The 16,537-nt window shown below is 39.4% G+C and overlaps 1 protein-coding gene across 2 annotated transcripts in view; it reads right to left on the reverse strand.

The window, feature by feature from the left end:
• The window catches only part of EXOC2 (exocyst complex component 2), a 199,342-nt gene that overhangs the window by 105,051 nt on the left and 77,754 nt on the right, over positions 1-16,537 (reverse strand). Inside the window, exons 8-9 of one of the 2 annotated variants that reach the window (XM_030928549.1) lie at positions 16,237-16,347; positions 7,632-7,712 (exon numbers count right to left, since the gene is read on the reverse strand). In XM_030928549.1, coding sequence (XP_030784409.1) covers positions 7,632-7,712; positions 16,237-16,347 — 192 coding nt within the window. The remainder of the gene's footprint in view (positions 1-7,631; positions 7,713-16,236; positions 16,348-16,537) is intronic. The other variant, XM_030928550.1, reaches the window with a different exon arrangement.

Raw genomic sequence — 16,537 nt, forward strand, 5'->3', positions numbered from 1 at the left:
ATGCAATATTCTCTAGTGCACACTGTGGGTGGCCTCCTCCTGTTAAAAGTCATCTTTGTAACATGATTGTTTTATCTAAATAATGTTTAAATTCTGTTGAAATTTTAAAGGCCTGATATAAAAACTTTGTTTTGTCAAGATAACTGGTGTCACCACACGCTATTTAATGTAGAATACTACATTTCTATTATAAGATGAGAAAAAATATATTTCCTTCTTGCCACCAAACCACATAATGGAGGCTAAATTAGTATTTGAAATCTGGTTAGGGCTAAAACTTTCTGTGGTCAAAGAAAATTATTTTAAAGTATTTATCATTTAAAAAATACAAATTTCATGAATTGAAGCTCATAAATGAATAGGTATGTACAGGAGCCTGAATCTTTTTAAAAGGTTAATTACTTATATGTTAGGTTTGGATGTTAAATCACCAAGCACTGTGATTTTACATTTTTTATTAGTTTTTAGTATAATGAAATTTGAGGCTAAAAGTATGAGTTCAAAATTAGATTTTTCTCATCTTATTTTTAAAGTTGTAAAATATTATCAACTAATAATTTTAACTCCTCTAAAAAGTATGAAAACAGGTACAGGAAGAAAACCCACTTATAATTAAATAAAACAGAGACATAGACAAAAATTTATACGTGAAAAATTATAAACTATAAAATTATAAGTTTATTTATGCCAAAATTTATGTGCTTGAGAATTTTAATTTATACTGAGAAATTATAAGTTATGAGATTATAATGTTTGAGAGATAACTTCTGCCTATAAATTATTGTTCTGTTGCAAATTTTATTGTATTCACAATAAAACTGAAGTTCCTAACTCTGATTATTAGATAATATATTCACTAATAAAATACATGAGGGCAGTGAAACCAAGATTTGTGCAAACAGAGAAAAATCACCAGTAGCTCACAAAACGCATTTTACGTCTTTCTCCTCTAGGGCTACTAAGAAGACAACAAAATTACGAAAGAAAAGGGGAGCTCTTCATACGTGAGGCTGACGTCACGGATAACGCCACCAGGAAGTTCATACGTTAGGCTGACATCACGGATAACGCCACCAGGAAGGCGTCAACAAAGGTCACCCACAAAAATCCCCGTGTGCGAATCCACACACATTCTCACACCAAGAACACCCAATTCTAAGGCAGCTGGTAGGGGTTTGAACCTCAGTGTCCAGCCACAGAGTAAGTCTAACTGGAGTGGATGGCCATGACTCTGGCCTCAGAGGCTGCAGAACAAATCTTCATCTACATTTGGCAGCCTTGGGCAAACTAAGGTCTGGAACTTGGTCCTTTCTCCTCACCCAAAGATGGTCTCCAACACCAGTGAATTTGGACAATGCCTCTCACTGTCTCAGTCACACAGGAACTGCAAGAACTAACAGCAATGCTGTTGTGAAAACAGCGCGGCTGCCACCCGTGTAGTCGGGTCTGCAGAGCAGTAAAATTTTCCTACAGTACGAGGCGGGAAGTAAAGTCCAGCCAGCATTACACACCAATCAGTGGAACTCATACCTGCCCAGTGCTCTTACACCCTTAACAAGGGAACAAGCATTTTTATATGTGCCAGGAACTCCTGTCGTCTAGAAGACCTAGTCTTGTACATTCTAATGGTGTCTAATAATTTCAAGCATGTTTATTTAAAGTAAATATTATGCCTTCTCTTATTTCAAAGTGACCATTTGGTCCTTTCCTTGGTACTGACACTGGAGACAGACCACGGAAGTGATTTCTGATCTGCTCTCCGCTTGATGGGAATGGAGAGGTCAGAGGCAGGATAGAAAGAACGCTCCTCACCGGCTGCCCCACCCACGACAGCACAGCGCATCCCAGGAATCAGCAAGTTGAACGAGATTAGGAAGCAAAACATCAGGGCGCCTGGAAAATTAGGGTAACTCTAACATGTACAAATTCACAAAGAGACTTAACTACCTCAATTTCAACAGGCTAGAAAATGACTAGATAGGCTGTTGGCTATACCATAATGATGCTACATGGACAGGATCATTAACAGCACTGAAAGCCTGTTCCCAGCACCATGCCTGACCCTCTGTGTGGAGTATACGGAACTAGAACCTGGGGGATGAGGAAAGAGCTGACGTCAGCACTGGCCCTTCTCAAAAGCAACTGCCAGCATCTCTTCATCTCCAAGTTGAGTTGGCAGCTTGAAACCAACTCCAATGGGAGTATTTACACCTTGGAAATTGGGAAATGCTAATATTAGGGCTAATTTTCTTTCTTTCCTTCCTTCCTTCCTTCCTCCCTCCCTCCCTCCCTCCCTTCCTCTCTCTCTCTCTCTCTCTCCACTTCCTCCTCCTCTTTTTTTTTTTTTTTGAATGCCTGTTGTGAAATATTTGTTGGCCAGCCACTGAGTAAATGTCAGTTTCTTTTCCACATCCTGGCCCTTCGGGATGTTCCCCAGTGTTCCAAATCCTTAGCTTTCTCCTTTCATTTTGCACGTAGTACTTGGGTTAAATCTTTCAATCCTGTTTGTTCAACTACCGTCTTCATGCTGGTGACTCCCAAATCTGTGTTTCAAGATGTGTCTGCGAGTGTAAGACCAATCCTTAAAAATATTTTCACTAGACATACAATAGTGACAGCTAATAATGACATGAAGCACCGATGCTATGCCAGGTGTGATTCTAAAACCCTCCTGTGTATTAGTTGACCTGCACATGGTTATGTCGCTGTAAGACAGGCACTGTTTTCACCCCTGTTTTATGTTGGAGGCAACTGAGACACCAACATAACTTGCCCAGTGTGACGCAGTGGGACACAAGAAGAGCTATCAAGAACCCCATCGGCACACCCCTCAGGAATCTCAAACTCAACATGCTGTAAGTTGAACTGAATGTTCTCATCTGCATGCCTCTCCCTATGCCCCAAACATGCTCCTTCATCCACCTGAGGCCGGACATCTGTAAGTCACCAATGACTACTTCCTTTTCCCTGTGTAACATAGCAAACCTTCCCTGTCCCTTCCCCTTTCTCACCTGCCACTCGCTCTACCTTCATTAGCAGCCACGTCACCCTTACACTACTTTATTCCATTACTACACACATGACTGCTGACATGGCGTAACATGCCTACCATCCACTTCTGGCTGCTCCCTTCTTGCGTCTGACGTACCTCCCTTCTCATCCATTCCCTATACAGATGGCAGACTGCTCTTTAAAAATCTCCTACTGTTTCGTTATTGAAACTCTTTCGATGGCTATTTGTCTTCAGAATAAAGACAGATTCCACACTACTGCACAGCAAGTTGGTCAGGGGCAGACCCTGTCTACCCTGCGGCCACACTTCTCCTATCTGCACATAGCCACACTGGACCCTGCTTCCTGGGCTGTGGCCTATATCTCCTCTTCACTGAACTCACGCGCCGGCCCTGCTGGGACATTCCTGCCTCCCTCCACTCAGCTGCCCACCGCCAGCCTCTGCTTGTCCGGCTACTTCCTGCTCCTCTCTTAAGGTTCCTGTAACCTCCCCTGGTATTCTCTGCACTCAATTTTTTGGCTGGCTTCCCCTTTTGTGGGCTTTAGCCACACCTGAGGACTCCCACCAGAGCAGTATTATCATACCATCACTTGGTCACCTGAATATGTGTGTGTATTTTCCATTCAGTCATAATCTCCAGAGGTAAAGCACAAGTTTTATTTTTATATCCCTAGGATAAAGCAAACGTGCTCGATAAAAGGTTACAGAGGAAGGACTAAAAGTTGCTGCCTGAATCAATGACCAGTATCTTACTACCCAGAGAGGCGGGATAACACCCCATGGGCAGACCTTGCTTTGCACAGTGTGCAGGACTGTGACAGCAGCTGCGCGAGCTAAAACACAGCAAGGGCATCTGACAATCAATGGGAAGATTACATTCGTTCTGTGATATCCAAAAATTTTTGTTCAAACATTAAAAACTCACTTATTGTTGCTTATGAATAACAAAAATTTTTAAAGTACAAAGAATATTTAATATACAATTTAAAACATCAGAAACATTTAAAATTAAAATGCTATATTTCTTTGTAGAAAAACTTATCAAGAGTGTTTGCCTTCTTTTTTGTTGTAAAATTTACAATATGAATCAAGCCTCTTTTCTGTGCTCTGACAGATTATCCTGCTCCTTTCTAACTGTGAATCAACTTCTGATGTTTTTTCCTTTGCATCGTCCACATCACGAAACATCTCTGAGGTTCTCTGAGCATTACTTCTTTTGGGACCTCTCTTGCTTTTCTTCACACTTTCTCACCTATGTTGGTAAGCTCCCCTCCACCAAGTTACTCTTGAGTCTCAAACAGCAGCAGGGCCTATATCCCCACAGGCAGGTATTCCTTCTGTCACTCTCCATTTGTTGCATTTGCATTTCACTTCCAGTGTTAGAGCTTTCTGGTTTTGGACGCACTTTCATCTTTATCGACCAATCCCTTCCCCATCAACCATTTGTTGTAAAATATCAGGAGGGTTTGTCACTGGGAGGTAAGGAGGCAGCACAACTGCACACTTTGCTGTCTGCTGAGAACTGGTAACAGACGTACAGTGGCCATCTCCGGTGGCCTGGAAGGAGGCAGTGTGGCCGATCATCTACAGCACCTGTTATTTACACAGTGACCTGTGAATTAAAGAGCTGGAGGGGAACCGTACTTTATGCAGCTATGGTGACTGCCCTGTGGGAACTGCAGTTCTGCATGGTGTTGCTGGGGAATGGTTGTTATGAACTGAACCGCGATGACTGAAACCTGTGCCTATCAAAATCACATACACAGCACGGCCTGCCTGCAGTTCAAAGCACAAGTCTGGAGCCAGATTTCTGGCTATAAATTGCAGCTCTGCTGCTTCCTATTTATATAACCTTACGTGGCTCAATTAATCTTCTGGGCTTTAGTTTTGTCATCAACAAGGTGAAGATAATAGCACAAACCTCAAAGGGTTGTTGTGAGGACTAAATACATGTAGATAGTTTCGAGCAACACCTGCCCTGCAGTAAGCCCTCCACAAGTGTGAGCCATGACTGCCACAGCCACTACTACAAATACTTACACAGCATGTCTACACCTGCACTGTCTAACACAGGAACTACCAGCCACACGGGACTATCTCAATTTAAAGCTGAATTAAATAAAAGTAAATAAAAATTTAAAATTCAGTTCCTCAGTTGTACCAGTCGCACTGGAAGCTCAGCAGCCACATGTTCATCACTGCAGAAATTCTACTGAACAATATGCTGTTCTATATACTCGAAACAGGTAAGAACACAGAGGTGAATATGTGAATGTGATGTAAATAAACCGATGGTCTTTACTGGCTTGAAATCAAGAAAGAGTTACTAAGTTCAAACACAAACATGAGAAACACCATGAAAACAAAAAACAATTTCTGTTTTTTTAACAATTTCAAAACAAGTGTCAAAACTGATAAACTCTGAATAAATGACCTAAGTTTCTTGCAGCCAACAGTATCCTTTAGAAACTTATCTTAAAAGTCAGAAAGATTGCCCAATTTATAAAAAAAAAAAACTTTTAAAAAAAGTAAAGAAGTATCCATATACATTAGTATGTAATTATACGTAAGGTAAAAAGCATTAGTAATAACTTAAGCGAACTAAATTACGCTTGTACTCATTTATTCTTTCCTTCCTTTCTAAAACAAAATAAATTCAGTTCAACAGAACTGACTGAATCTTCGTGACTTTAATTCTGTGTTTTCACCAGTTCTGCAGCACTGAAGTCCCAGATAACGACAAACCCGCCTGGGCAGGACTCTCTGGGGGCCAGAGCTGCATCCCCTCCGGCTTTGTTCCCAGGCTGGCTTAGCATGGAACCTGACACAACCGGAGTTAAATAAACGTTTGCCAAGTTGACCTGAATTAGGAAAAATATATCCTAGGACAGCAAACATCAGCATCATGTTGTTAAAAAACGTTTCTGGAAAAGGGGGAATTGTTATAAAGAAAGATATTTTAGGGAAATTTTAATACCAAAAAGTCCTGACGAATGGTCTCATAAAGAAGTGACCAGTTATATTAAGCTGAACGTTATCCAAAAAGAGCGAACTTCAATAGAAAGTTAATACAACGCTTTTCTGGAAAAAAAATGCATGGTTATAAAGGAATATATGGAAAAAGGCAATTTTTAATATCCCAAGTCCCAAGGGACGATTTCTCAAACTACTCCTTTAAAGAAAAAAAAATCACATTACCACACTATGCTAAGCCTAACACATGAAACAGACCCTAGAATTTCCCAAACCTGACAAGGATCTCCTCCTCTGACACCATGATATACTTACTATGTCAACTGGTCCTATAAGCCACCTCTTAAAAATTACTGAAGTAAACGTGTTTTTTATACAGATATCATAGTTTGATAACTTCTCCAGGGCAAATAACATCCTTGAGTAGAAAATTTCATTTCAAGACCTTAAAATCTCTAACTATGCTAACATAGAAACAGCTTCAATAAGCATTTGAGTTGAATTCAGAATATCTTCATTTTAACAAAATTGGTGACTTGGTTCTCAAACATAAAAACAAGGGAAAATCTCAAGGCAATTAAGTAATAATAATCAGAGGGAAAAAAATTAAGTGCTGTTAAATTCCTAAATTTAGAATGAAATCCAAGTACTCAAACGCTACTACCAAGAGAACACTTCCTTCTAGAACATGCTTTCTCTTAGGGATCACTCAGGTTTGTGAAAAGATATTCACATAAAGGCTCAGAACGTTTCACCCATGGGACTAACTTAAGCAGGAAGCGCAAAACTAGCTTCCCATCACAGCCTTACATTCATAGAATCTTTAAAGATCTGGTGTGAGGTTTCTTCACTTTTCCAATTAATCTTAACTCTACTTCATGATGAAATCATATGTTGTATTTAAAAATAAGGAGATTCCTATGGGTATTCCTATCAAATGTAAACTATAGGTGTGAAAAGATTTATTTTAAATGATTTATTTTTAAGCCACTAATGTCACAGTAAGGATTAATTCATCTGATCCGTTTCTTCTAAATCAACAGGATAAGTGGCTGGGGCCTAGGATGTCAGAAAACGGATAGACAAGGGAGGTGGACAGAACTCAAAACTTTGCACATAGCCATTTTCCCTGGGCCTATAATTTTTACAAAATATCTCAGATTTAGACACATTCTTCAATAGCCAGTGGCCTTAAATTCTTTCTTGGAAAAAGGCAAGGTATACACAAATAAATGGCCCCTCGGAATCTGTTCCTCTCACGGCTGAGGCTCTTCGCATTCACGCTGGGAGACACCGGATGGCGGCTCCTCCAGGTTGCTGGCCAGTGACAATCCTGGCTACTGCTTCGGTGCTTTCCTAGCTTTGAAGATGCTGTTTATATGTTGGTCGGTTTTACAGAAGGAAACTATTTCTCAAGAAGTGGATTGTTTTCAAATTATGATTTCTCATAAATAAAATGCAAGCAGAAACAGAACATTCATTTTCAATGTTTCTATTCCCCTTTGTGTTCATTAAATCATTACCAATTAGAGATAAATATTAAAATGCAACTTACTGCCTTATCCCGTGATATCAGGTCCAAGAACTAATTTTAAAGCATGTTGTCAAGTCTATAAATAGTTATGGGTAGTAGCACAAAACTTACTGTTCAGAACATTCTCCAGTTTCTGCGTCATGGATCCTTCTACTTTTTCCGTTCCATCTGCTTCTAGTTTTTGATGGATGGCTAGAAAAAAAAAAAAAAAATCTAGTTAAAATGTAGGCCATTTTAATGGGTGGAGATACATTAAGTCAAAATGATATTTTTAAACAGCTTTTTTAAATAGTCATAGTATTTTCACTGCTGAAAAGGAGCAAAAACATGCTACCCTGTACAAGGTACCCAGCAGACACCAGTCTAAGTTATTCACAGTTTAACACCATTAAAATAGTACCTAACACACATAATCATCTGTCTTCGAGACCAAGCGGTAAAAACAGCTGAACTGAAAAAGAAAAGGGAGACTTGAGGCATCCTGGGTCTCATCACTACAGGTTGAATATCTCCAATCCGAAAATCCAAAATGCTCCAAAATCTGAAACTTGAAGCACTCACATGACATTCAAAGGAAATGTTCATTGGAGCACTTCCCATTTCAGATGTTCAGATTTGGGATGTCCAACCAATAACTACGTCATGCAAATATTTAAAAATCTGAAACACTGCTGGGTCGCAGGCGTTTCAGATAACTGGTCAGAAAACTCTGAGTAAATTCGGTACTCAAATGCACTACGAACACACACTCAATGCCTGCTAATATCTCTCCCTCTGCTCCTTTTAATTAGTTTTTAATTATGATCTTGTTATTTTTCATCTTTTTTTCTCTTTCAGTAAGCCACCTCAAATTTTCTTTGAAATTCTAAAATAAACAGACGGCTCCTCTATCAAAGAAACACATTCAGAGAAAAAAGGAATATATTTGGGGAAAAACCCAGCTACTGTAGTTGAATTAGCTGGGCTGACTCAGAGTGAGGAGAAAGTAATTTCTATAATGTTTCAGAATTTGAGTTGTGTGGTAACAGTGACATAAAATGTTTCTACATACCAAAGCGGAAACTGGGGTTCAACTTACTAAGTGAAATGGAAAGGAACTTCCTTCCCCATCTGTAAGGAAAGGAGTCAGACTATGCCTAAGTATTAGAAAGCGAAACTGGAAAGACTTCCATCCTGTATGTGTGCAGATCTGCTTTCCCTCTTGGTTTAAATGCTGCTGTGATGCTCTGCCAGTCCTGGCGAGAAGGACACCGGGACCCACTGAGCAGGCACTGTGCTGAGACGTCACACTCCCACAGCAGCCCTGCTCCACAGGTTGCTGTCTGAGCCAAAATTAGCATTAAAGGGAACCATGTAGCCATGTTTTCTGATGCTGACAAAACCCATCACTGATGAGCAGGTCAAGGTGAGGTGACCCCGGACCCCTGGCTCAGTTTACAGCCCTTTTTGCTGACAGGCTGACCTCCTCCACCCATCTCCTCCACAGCAGAGTCACTGTCAAACTGCCAGCCAAGCATGAGGACTGAGAGACACTGGCATCTGATAAAGGCAATCCTATTTTCCAGAAAATTAAACCAAATAACCCAATGTCTGGTTCACTTGACCTTTTATTTTCTTTGAAAACAGTTTTAAGTAGAATAACTCAATAAGCAACTTGGTACATGATCATAGGTTTGTTATTGTTTCTAATCTATTAAAACTTAAATATGTGAAGCAGTTGAACATTATAAGTTTGTACTTGAGAAAACAAAAAAAGTATGTACAACAGCACTTCTTAAAGAAAAACCAAGGTTATAGAAAGACTATTAGTTCACTATGATTATTCGATCATTTTAACGCTCAAATAAGATGTAGATGTCAAATTTGCAATTGAAATAAAAAATTCATAATACCCATCCATGCATTTATATAAATGCCGTTGTTAAACGAGGCACCAAGGAATAATGTCTGTGTAGGGTAGTATCTAAAGGATCCAGTGTTGGGCACAGAAGCATGTACATGCTCTAAGCATTCTATGTTAATGCCAGCCCGTGTGAGGCAGGAATATTCAAGCCAGACCACAGATGAGCAAACTACTGCTATGAAGAACCAAACAGTAAAAAATACTTCAGGCTTTGTAGGCCACATACGGCCTCTATCCCATATTCTTCTTGTTTTGTTTTTAGCATGGGAAAACACAGCCATGCTTAGCTCCCGGCCTGTACAAAGGCTGCGGCCTAATTTGGCTCACATGCTGACCTCTGAGGAGGACTATACTTACTGAAGTAGGAGAAGAGGAAGGGTTAGTGTAAGATGCATAAATATTTTAAATTGACAAAGAGCCTTTCAAACATTTAGTTTCTATTTCTTATTTTACCAAACTTTTATCAGAGTAGACAAATCATATATAAATTATATTTAAACTGGTTAAGTATTCTGTGGTTCCTTCTCTTCCCAAATTATACTGAAGAAAATCAATAAATAATAAAATAATTGCAACTAGAAGACTAACAGGAATGATTCTCACTTAGATAACTGAGTCCTTGAAAATGATACTTACCTGAATTATCTTCATACATCAATAGACACTAACAACAGAATGCGTCAAAAAATCAATTATGGCTCAAGCCACCCAGAGTTAAGTAGCAGCAATAAAAGGAACAGGGGAAGGAAGACAAATAAGACAAACAGTGCTGGGAGCAACAGGTGTCATTTGCTCTGCTCAGGCTTTTCACGCTAGTGTACCATAACCAAAATTCATTCACATAGTTTTGACCCACAGTTGTTCTTGAAAGGAGCAAGTGATAATGGTGGACTTGTCACTAAAAACAAGAGATGATACAGGTCATTAAATGCACAAGCTCAGGGGCATTCAGGGAAATCGCTACCAAAACAAAGGTGGTGCTCGGAGGCACTGAGGAGCTCAGGAAGGCCTTTCACCTACCAATAGCTCCATGAACCACCACCACCCAGGAGGGCCAGTGTGAGCAGCATCTGCTAATGTAAAAAAAAAAAAAAAAAAAAAAAAAAGCAGAGAAAAGCTCTGATTCGTACCTATTCCCTATGCCCAACTCTGGAACACAAGGATGGTACAGACCAGAAACATCTTCCAATGTTTCCATAACTATCTTCAGGACTACAGTTCTGTTCCCCCGTTTTTCTTAACCACACAGCTCCTTTCCTTTGATAACCATTTAGAGAACAATTTCCCCACATTCCAGAATGGCAGGAAAACAGAAGGAAATCGGGAGGAGGATCCACTGCTGGTCAGCTGGGCAGCCCTGAGAAACAGAAGTCTGCAGGGCAGCATGCGGGGGCAGAAGCAAGAGAGCGGCGTGTTAATCCAAGACCATTCAGAGGAAAACCATGAATTCCATGTGACGTGAAAACAGGAAAAGCTCTGAGGACTGAAGATGGGAGTCTCTAGATTCGGAAGGCTTATCAAGTGTTGGCTAAAATGAATGAAGACGGAACCTGTATTCCAGTATATCCTGCAAAGGTGTTTTTTCGTTTCTAAAAAAATCCAAGGCTAAACAAATACATCTTTTAAACATTAAGATATGGAGAAAAACAAACAATTTACAAGTAATGAAGAATTATGTTGGCTCAGGATTTTGTCTCTGCAACACTAGAAGTCATTGGATCAATGTCTTCAGAAAATAATTCTCTTACAGTCAAGTGTGTTCATGCATACGGGCAAGAGGTACTTCCAGACACACCAGAATTCAAAAGGTGTAGCATAAAAGATGTAACACATTGTTCAAGACAAAAAATTTCAAAGATAAGGATAGGAAAGATGAAATATAAAATATAGGCAATAAACATCAAAGCCAATTAAGTTTACACGTATGTGTACTGTATATGTGTGTGTGTATAGATATACATATACATTCACACAGACACACACACATATATTCACATAGACACACACACATAGATATGTACACACACATAATATATACATATTTACTGTATAACTGTGGTAAATATAAAATTAAATGTAAGAGACAAAAAATAAATCTAAAACCAGAATACTGAAATGGAAAAGGTAAACTAAGCTGGGTCCACAATTTCAAATTAAATTGAGGCAAAAAAAAAAAAAAAAAGGGAAAGGTAAAGACATGCTAACTGTTGTCACATGTAACAGATGTCAAGACAACCTATAATAAAATCTTAAAACATTTCTCTCAAATCTGCAAATAATATGGTCTACATTGCCAAGAAGAAAAAAGGAAGCACAAAAGGTAACAAGACAAAAGAAAAAGATATCAGGACAAAAATTTCAATTATGATAAATGTAAATGGCTTCCATTCTTCTATTTAAAAGCAAAGGCTCTCAGAATAGTATTTAAAAAATCAAAATCCTGCCACATGTAGCAACACAAGACACATGTCAAAACAAAAATCTCTAAAAGGTTACAAAGAATATTACAAATAATATATCAAGCAAACGCATACAAAAGGAAAGGTATAAAATGCTAACATTACGTTATTGTGCATCAAATAATTTAATCTTGCTCCCCAAAAGGTCTGGCCTTTGCCCTTAGGTCCTGGGAGGTAAACTCTAAACTCTTGAAATGTTCTGCCTGGTAAGAGTGTCTTTGTTTGCCTGTGGACCATCGGCCACACTAGATAATCTAACAGTGGAACTGACGGGTGAGGACTTAGGGTCACCCAGTATCAGCCTGATCTGAGGGAGAAGACTGAAGTCAGCCTTGACCATGTCCATGTGATGGGGCCCTACTAGAGACTCTGGATCTGGACAACAAGGTTTGGGTAGCTTCCTTGGATGGAAGTACTCCATGTGCGTTGTCACACACTGTTACCGGGAAAGTCAGTGCTGCCTGCAGTTCCACTGGGAGACTACTGGAAGCTCCATGGATGAAAATTGCCTAGATCTGCTCCATGAATCTCTATCCCTGGCTGACTATAATCTGTAATTTCCCGGTAATGAACCATAACTCAGTATAACAGCTTTCTCTGAGTTCTGTGAGTCCATCTAGCAAAACACCAAACCAAGGGTAATCCTGGGGACTGCTTATAAATACATTCTCATCAAGAGAATCTAAGAACCAGAAGTTACGAAGCAAATACATGCTTTACACACAAAGAAAAGCTGACAGAATCAAAATTAAAGACGGAGATTTGTCTGTCATGTTTAACATAAAGAAGCTAGATTTAAATAATATAATTAATCAGGCATTGGTATTATATCAGATAGTGGACCCTGAAGAAAACATGTCCGTCCATCCTTTTTAATTCTTGGTATACTTACAAAAACTTAATATATATTAAGAAACATTTTCTCTGTTCACAGTACTATAAGAACAGAGACTATGAAAACAAAAATTTACTAAAAACTACTAAGTCAAGGAGGAAAATTAAAATTATACATTTTAAAAACACAAAAAAGATATCCCTAAAAAATCAATGTTAAAAAAAATCACATAGAACATACAAATAAAACAGATAATGAAAGGGCCTATAACATGAATTTTAAATAATTTAAAAATTAGAATGCAATGCTAATAAAACATGAAAATCTTGATAAAATAGAGAATTTCAGGGAAAACAAAATCAAAATAAAGCAGAGACAGTAGAGGGTTGAAAAGCATATGTGTGTGTGCGTGTGTGTGTGTGTGTGTGTGTGTATACACACACTTATCTGTCTCACCTGCTGGCTCCCAATCCCCCCTTGAAGCTACTGATTCTGTCTTCAGGAGAGGCCCCAGACACCAACGCACTCCTGCCTGGTGTGATAAACCAGGAAGCACAGCACTATCCGTGCCTGAAAATGCTGAAAGTGAATCTAACATCCAATTAGATAAGTCCAAGCAATTTAATGGCAAGAAAAATAAGTTAAATGATACCATGAGGAAGTTATCAGTCAAATTCAGAGTGGGGGATACCTTCCAGGACAAATGACCTTGTTTCTTCAACAAATCAATGGCATGAAAAACCAGAAACAGGCTGGGCGTGGAAATTAGCCGGGCATGATGGTGGCGGGCACCTGTAATCCCAGCTACTCGGGAGGCTGAGGCAGGAGAATTGCTTAAACCCAGGAGGCAGAGGTTGCAGTGAGCCGAGATCGCACCACTGCACTCCAGCCTGGGCAACAGAGTGAGACTCCATTTAAAAAACAAACAAACAAAAAAAGAAAAACCAGAAACAGGGTAAGAAAGGTGAGGGGATGGTTTTAGTTTAAAAGAATTTTATTTGAATCTTGATTTGGATATATCAACTATAAAAAAACAAGTCTGGGATAATTTGAGAAATCTGAACTGGGAATGAGATGATATTTAAAATTTATTGCTAATTTGGTTAACTATGATAATATCATTGTGATTGTGCACATAAACGTCCTTACCCTCACTTGGGAGACTGACACTCAGGTATATAGGAGGAAACCATGCTGCTTGAGGTTTGCTTTAAAATACATCCAGCAAAATGCAAAGAAACCAACCTCAAAAGTAAGTATAAAAAAGGAGCGATAATTGTTAAATCTAGGTGACAGGTACACAGAAGTTGATTATACTTTCATCTCTGCTTTTCACATGTTCGAAAATATTCATAATAGAAAAGTAAAACCAAATTACCTGAGCAACTTTACATATCAGCTCTGTCAAATTTGAACCACGTAACTCCTAGTATACATGGCCCACTGACAGCGTGCAGAGCAACACACAGAGATCCGCACGTTACCATATAACAGCAACACTCAAACCTGACCAAAAAGCCTTTTACAAAACTACAGATCAATTTCATTTAAGACTACAGTTAGAACAAGTTATAAAAAGCTAATAGGCCGGGTGCAGTGGCTGTCGCCTGTAATCCCAGCACTTTGGGAGGCCGAGGCGGGCAGATCACGAAGTTAGGAGATCAAAACCATCCTGTCCAACATGGTGAAACTCTGTCTCTACTAAAATACAAAAAAACAGCCGGGTGTGGTGGTGCGCACCTGTAGTCCCAGCTACTCCAGAGGTTGAGGCAGGGGGATCGCTTGAACCTCGGAGGCAGAGGTTGCAGTGAGCCGAGGTAGCGCCACTGCACTCAAGCCTGGCGACAGAGCAAGACTCCTTCTCAAAAAAAAAAAAGGTACGAATCCTGTAGTAAATTAACATAATCACTTGGAGGCGTGCAACAGGTTTTACCTAAAGAATAAAAGGTTTCTAGCACACACAATTCTACATACAATATAAACCCAATTTTGTAATAGATACTCATCTAGGTTAAGAAAAGAAGATAAAAGGAAATACATTAAAATGTTAATGTGATTATCTCTACAACAGACACTCTTGCTAATTATCTAAATATGCATTTCCTTTATTTCAAAAAACATAAAAGCTAAATACATGTGTCTAAAGTTTTCAGATTAACTATTATAATCACTTCCTATACGCTGTAAGTTCATTTCTTCATTAGTAGCTTGTCAGCATCATCTTTATTAAACTTAAAGTTGCTAACACACTTCTAGGGTGAATGACTAATAAATGTGACTACATAATCTAGTGTACCAAATAAAACTTTTTTTTTTTTTTTTTTTTGAGACGGAGTCTCGCTCTGTCGTCCGGGCTGGAGTGCAGTGGTGGGATCTCAGCTCACTGCAAGCTCTGCCTCCCGGGTTCCCGCCATTCTCCTGCCTCAGCCTCCTGAGTAGTTGGGACTACAGGCGCCGCCACCACGCCCGGCTCATTTTTTGTATATTTTTTAGTAGAGACGGGGTTTCACCAGGTTAGCCAGGATGGTCTCGATCTCCTGACCTTGTGATCCGCCCGTCTCGGCCTCCCAAAGTGCTGGGATTACAGGCTCGAGCCACTGCGCCCGGCCGATAAATCATTTTAATTACAGTAATTTGTGGGAAACATTTGTGCAGCTACTGGTCCTATGAATAACCACTTTATCTGATTAATACCAAACTCTGTTCATACATGCTCAGGTTTTCTTCCTGACATGCTAAGATTCACTATTGGTGACATAGAGAGAACAGCAATAAGCACAAATAAAGAATGGCACACCATCAAGAAACATAAGGCACAAGTATTTATCAAGGAAGAGCACCAACCTTCTTTGTTCCCCTCTAGACATTCACATTTTACCCCTTCCTGCACGGAAGAAGCTGCATCACACACACATTTAATGTGCTGGAGATCAATGAAGCACATATGGTACAGGAAGAGGGGGGCTTATTTATTTATTTATTTAGAGACGGAGTCTCGCTCTGTCACCCAGGCTGGAGTGCAGTGGTGCGATCTTGGCTCACTGCAACCTCCGCCTCCCATGTGCAAGCAATTCTCCGGGCCTCAACCTCCCGAGGAGCTAGGACTACAGGCACCCACTATGCCTGGCTAATTTTTCGTATTTTTAGTAGAGATGGGGGGGGACTTTTAAAACAATAAAAGAATGTCTATACTTTAGGAATACAAAATAATTTTTAAAAATTTACCCTTCCCGAATTGAAGAAGATGTGGCCTCAATGTACGGTTAGAGTGATGGATGCTTAAGCTATACGGGTACTTAGTTTTAAGTTATCTTAGCTATTAAAAAGAACTGAGTTAACGTTTATTAATATAGATTGCTTTTTACTAAATAGCAATAATTAAACTTTTATTAATTAAAGGCAATTTTATTAAAAAAAAAAAACCCTACCAACATCTTGCATTAATATGTCTACAGCTATGACATCTGTACTCCACACAACGTCCCTCCCGTATACAGATGATGGCACAGTGAGAGCTACCTGCGTGCATGTGTGGGGGCCTGGGCGAGAAGCGCTGAAGAGACTGGTATCCTGTCATCAGCCTTTCCAAAGTGAACACACAGTGGGTGGCATTTATAGAATTAGTCACATCTGTAAGATATTGACAGTTGTGAGAGAATTTTTTAAATCCTCAAATTTTATGCATTGGGATTTAATTTCTTATCAGCCCTGGAGTGTGGGCATCACAGAGAGTTAAAGTAGTCTCCCATTTCACACATGTAAGATGGGTTAACAAAAGCCTCAAAGATAAATTTTTAAAGTACCAAGTCTTCAAAGAGAT

The sequence above is a fragment of the Rhinopithecus roxellana genome, chromosome 4 (genome assembly GCF_007565055.1).
Source record: "Rhinopithecus roxellana isolate Shanxi Qingling chromosome 4, ASM756505v1, whole genome shotgun sequence".
In the NCBI taxonomy this organism is placed as follows: Eukaryota; Metazoa; Chordata; class Mammalia; order Primates; family Cercopithecidae; genus Rhinopithecus; species Rhinopithecus roxellana.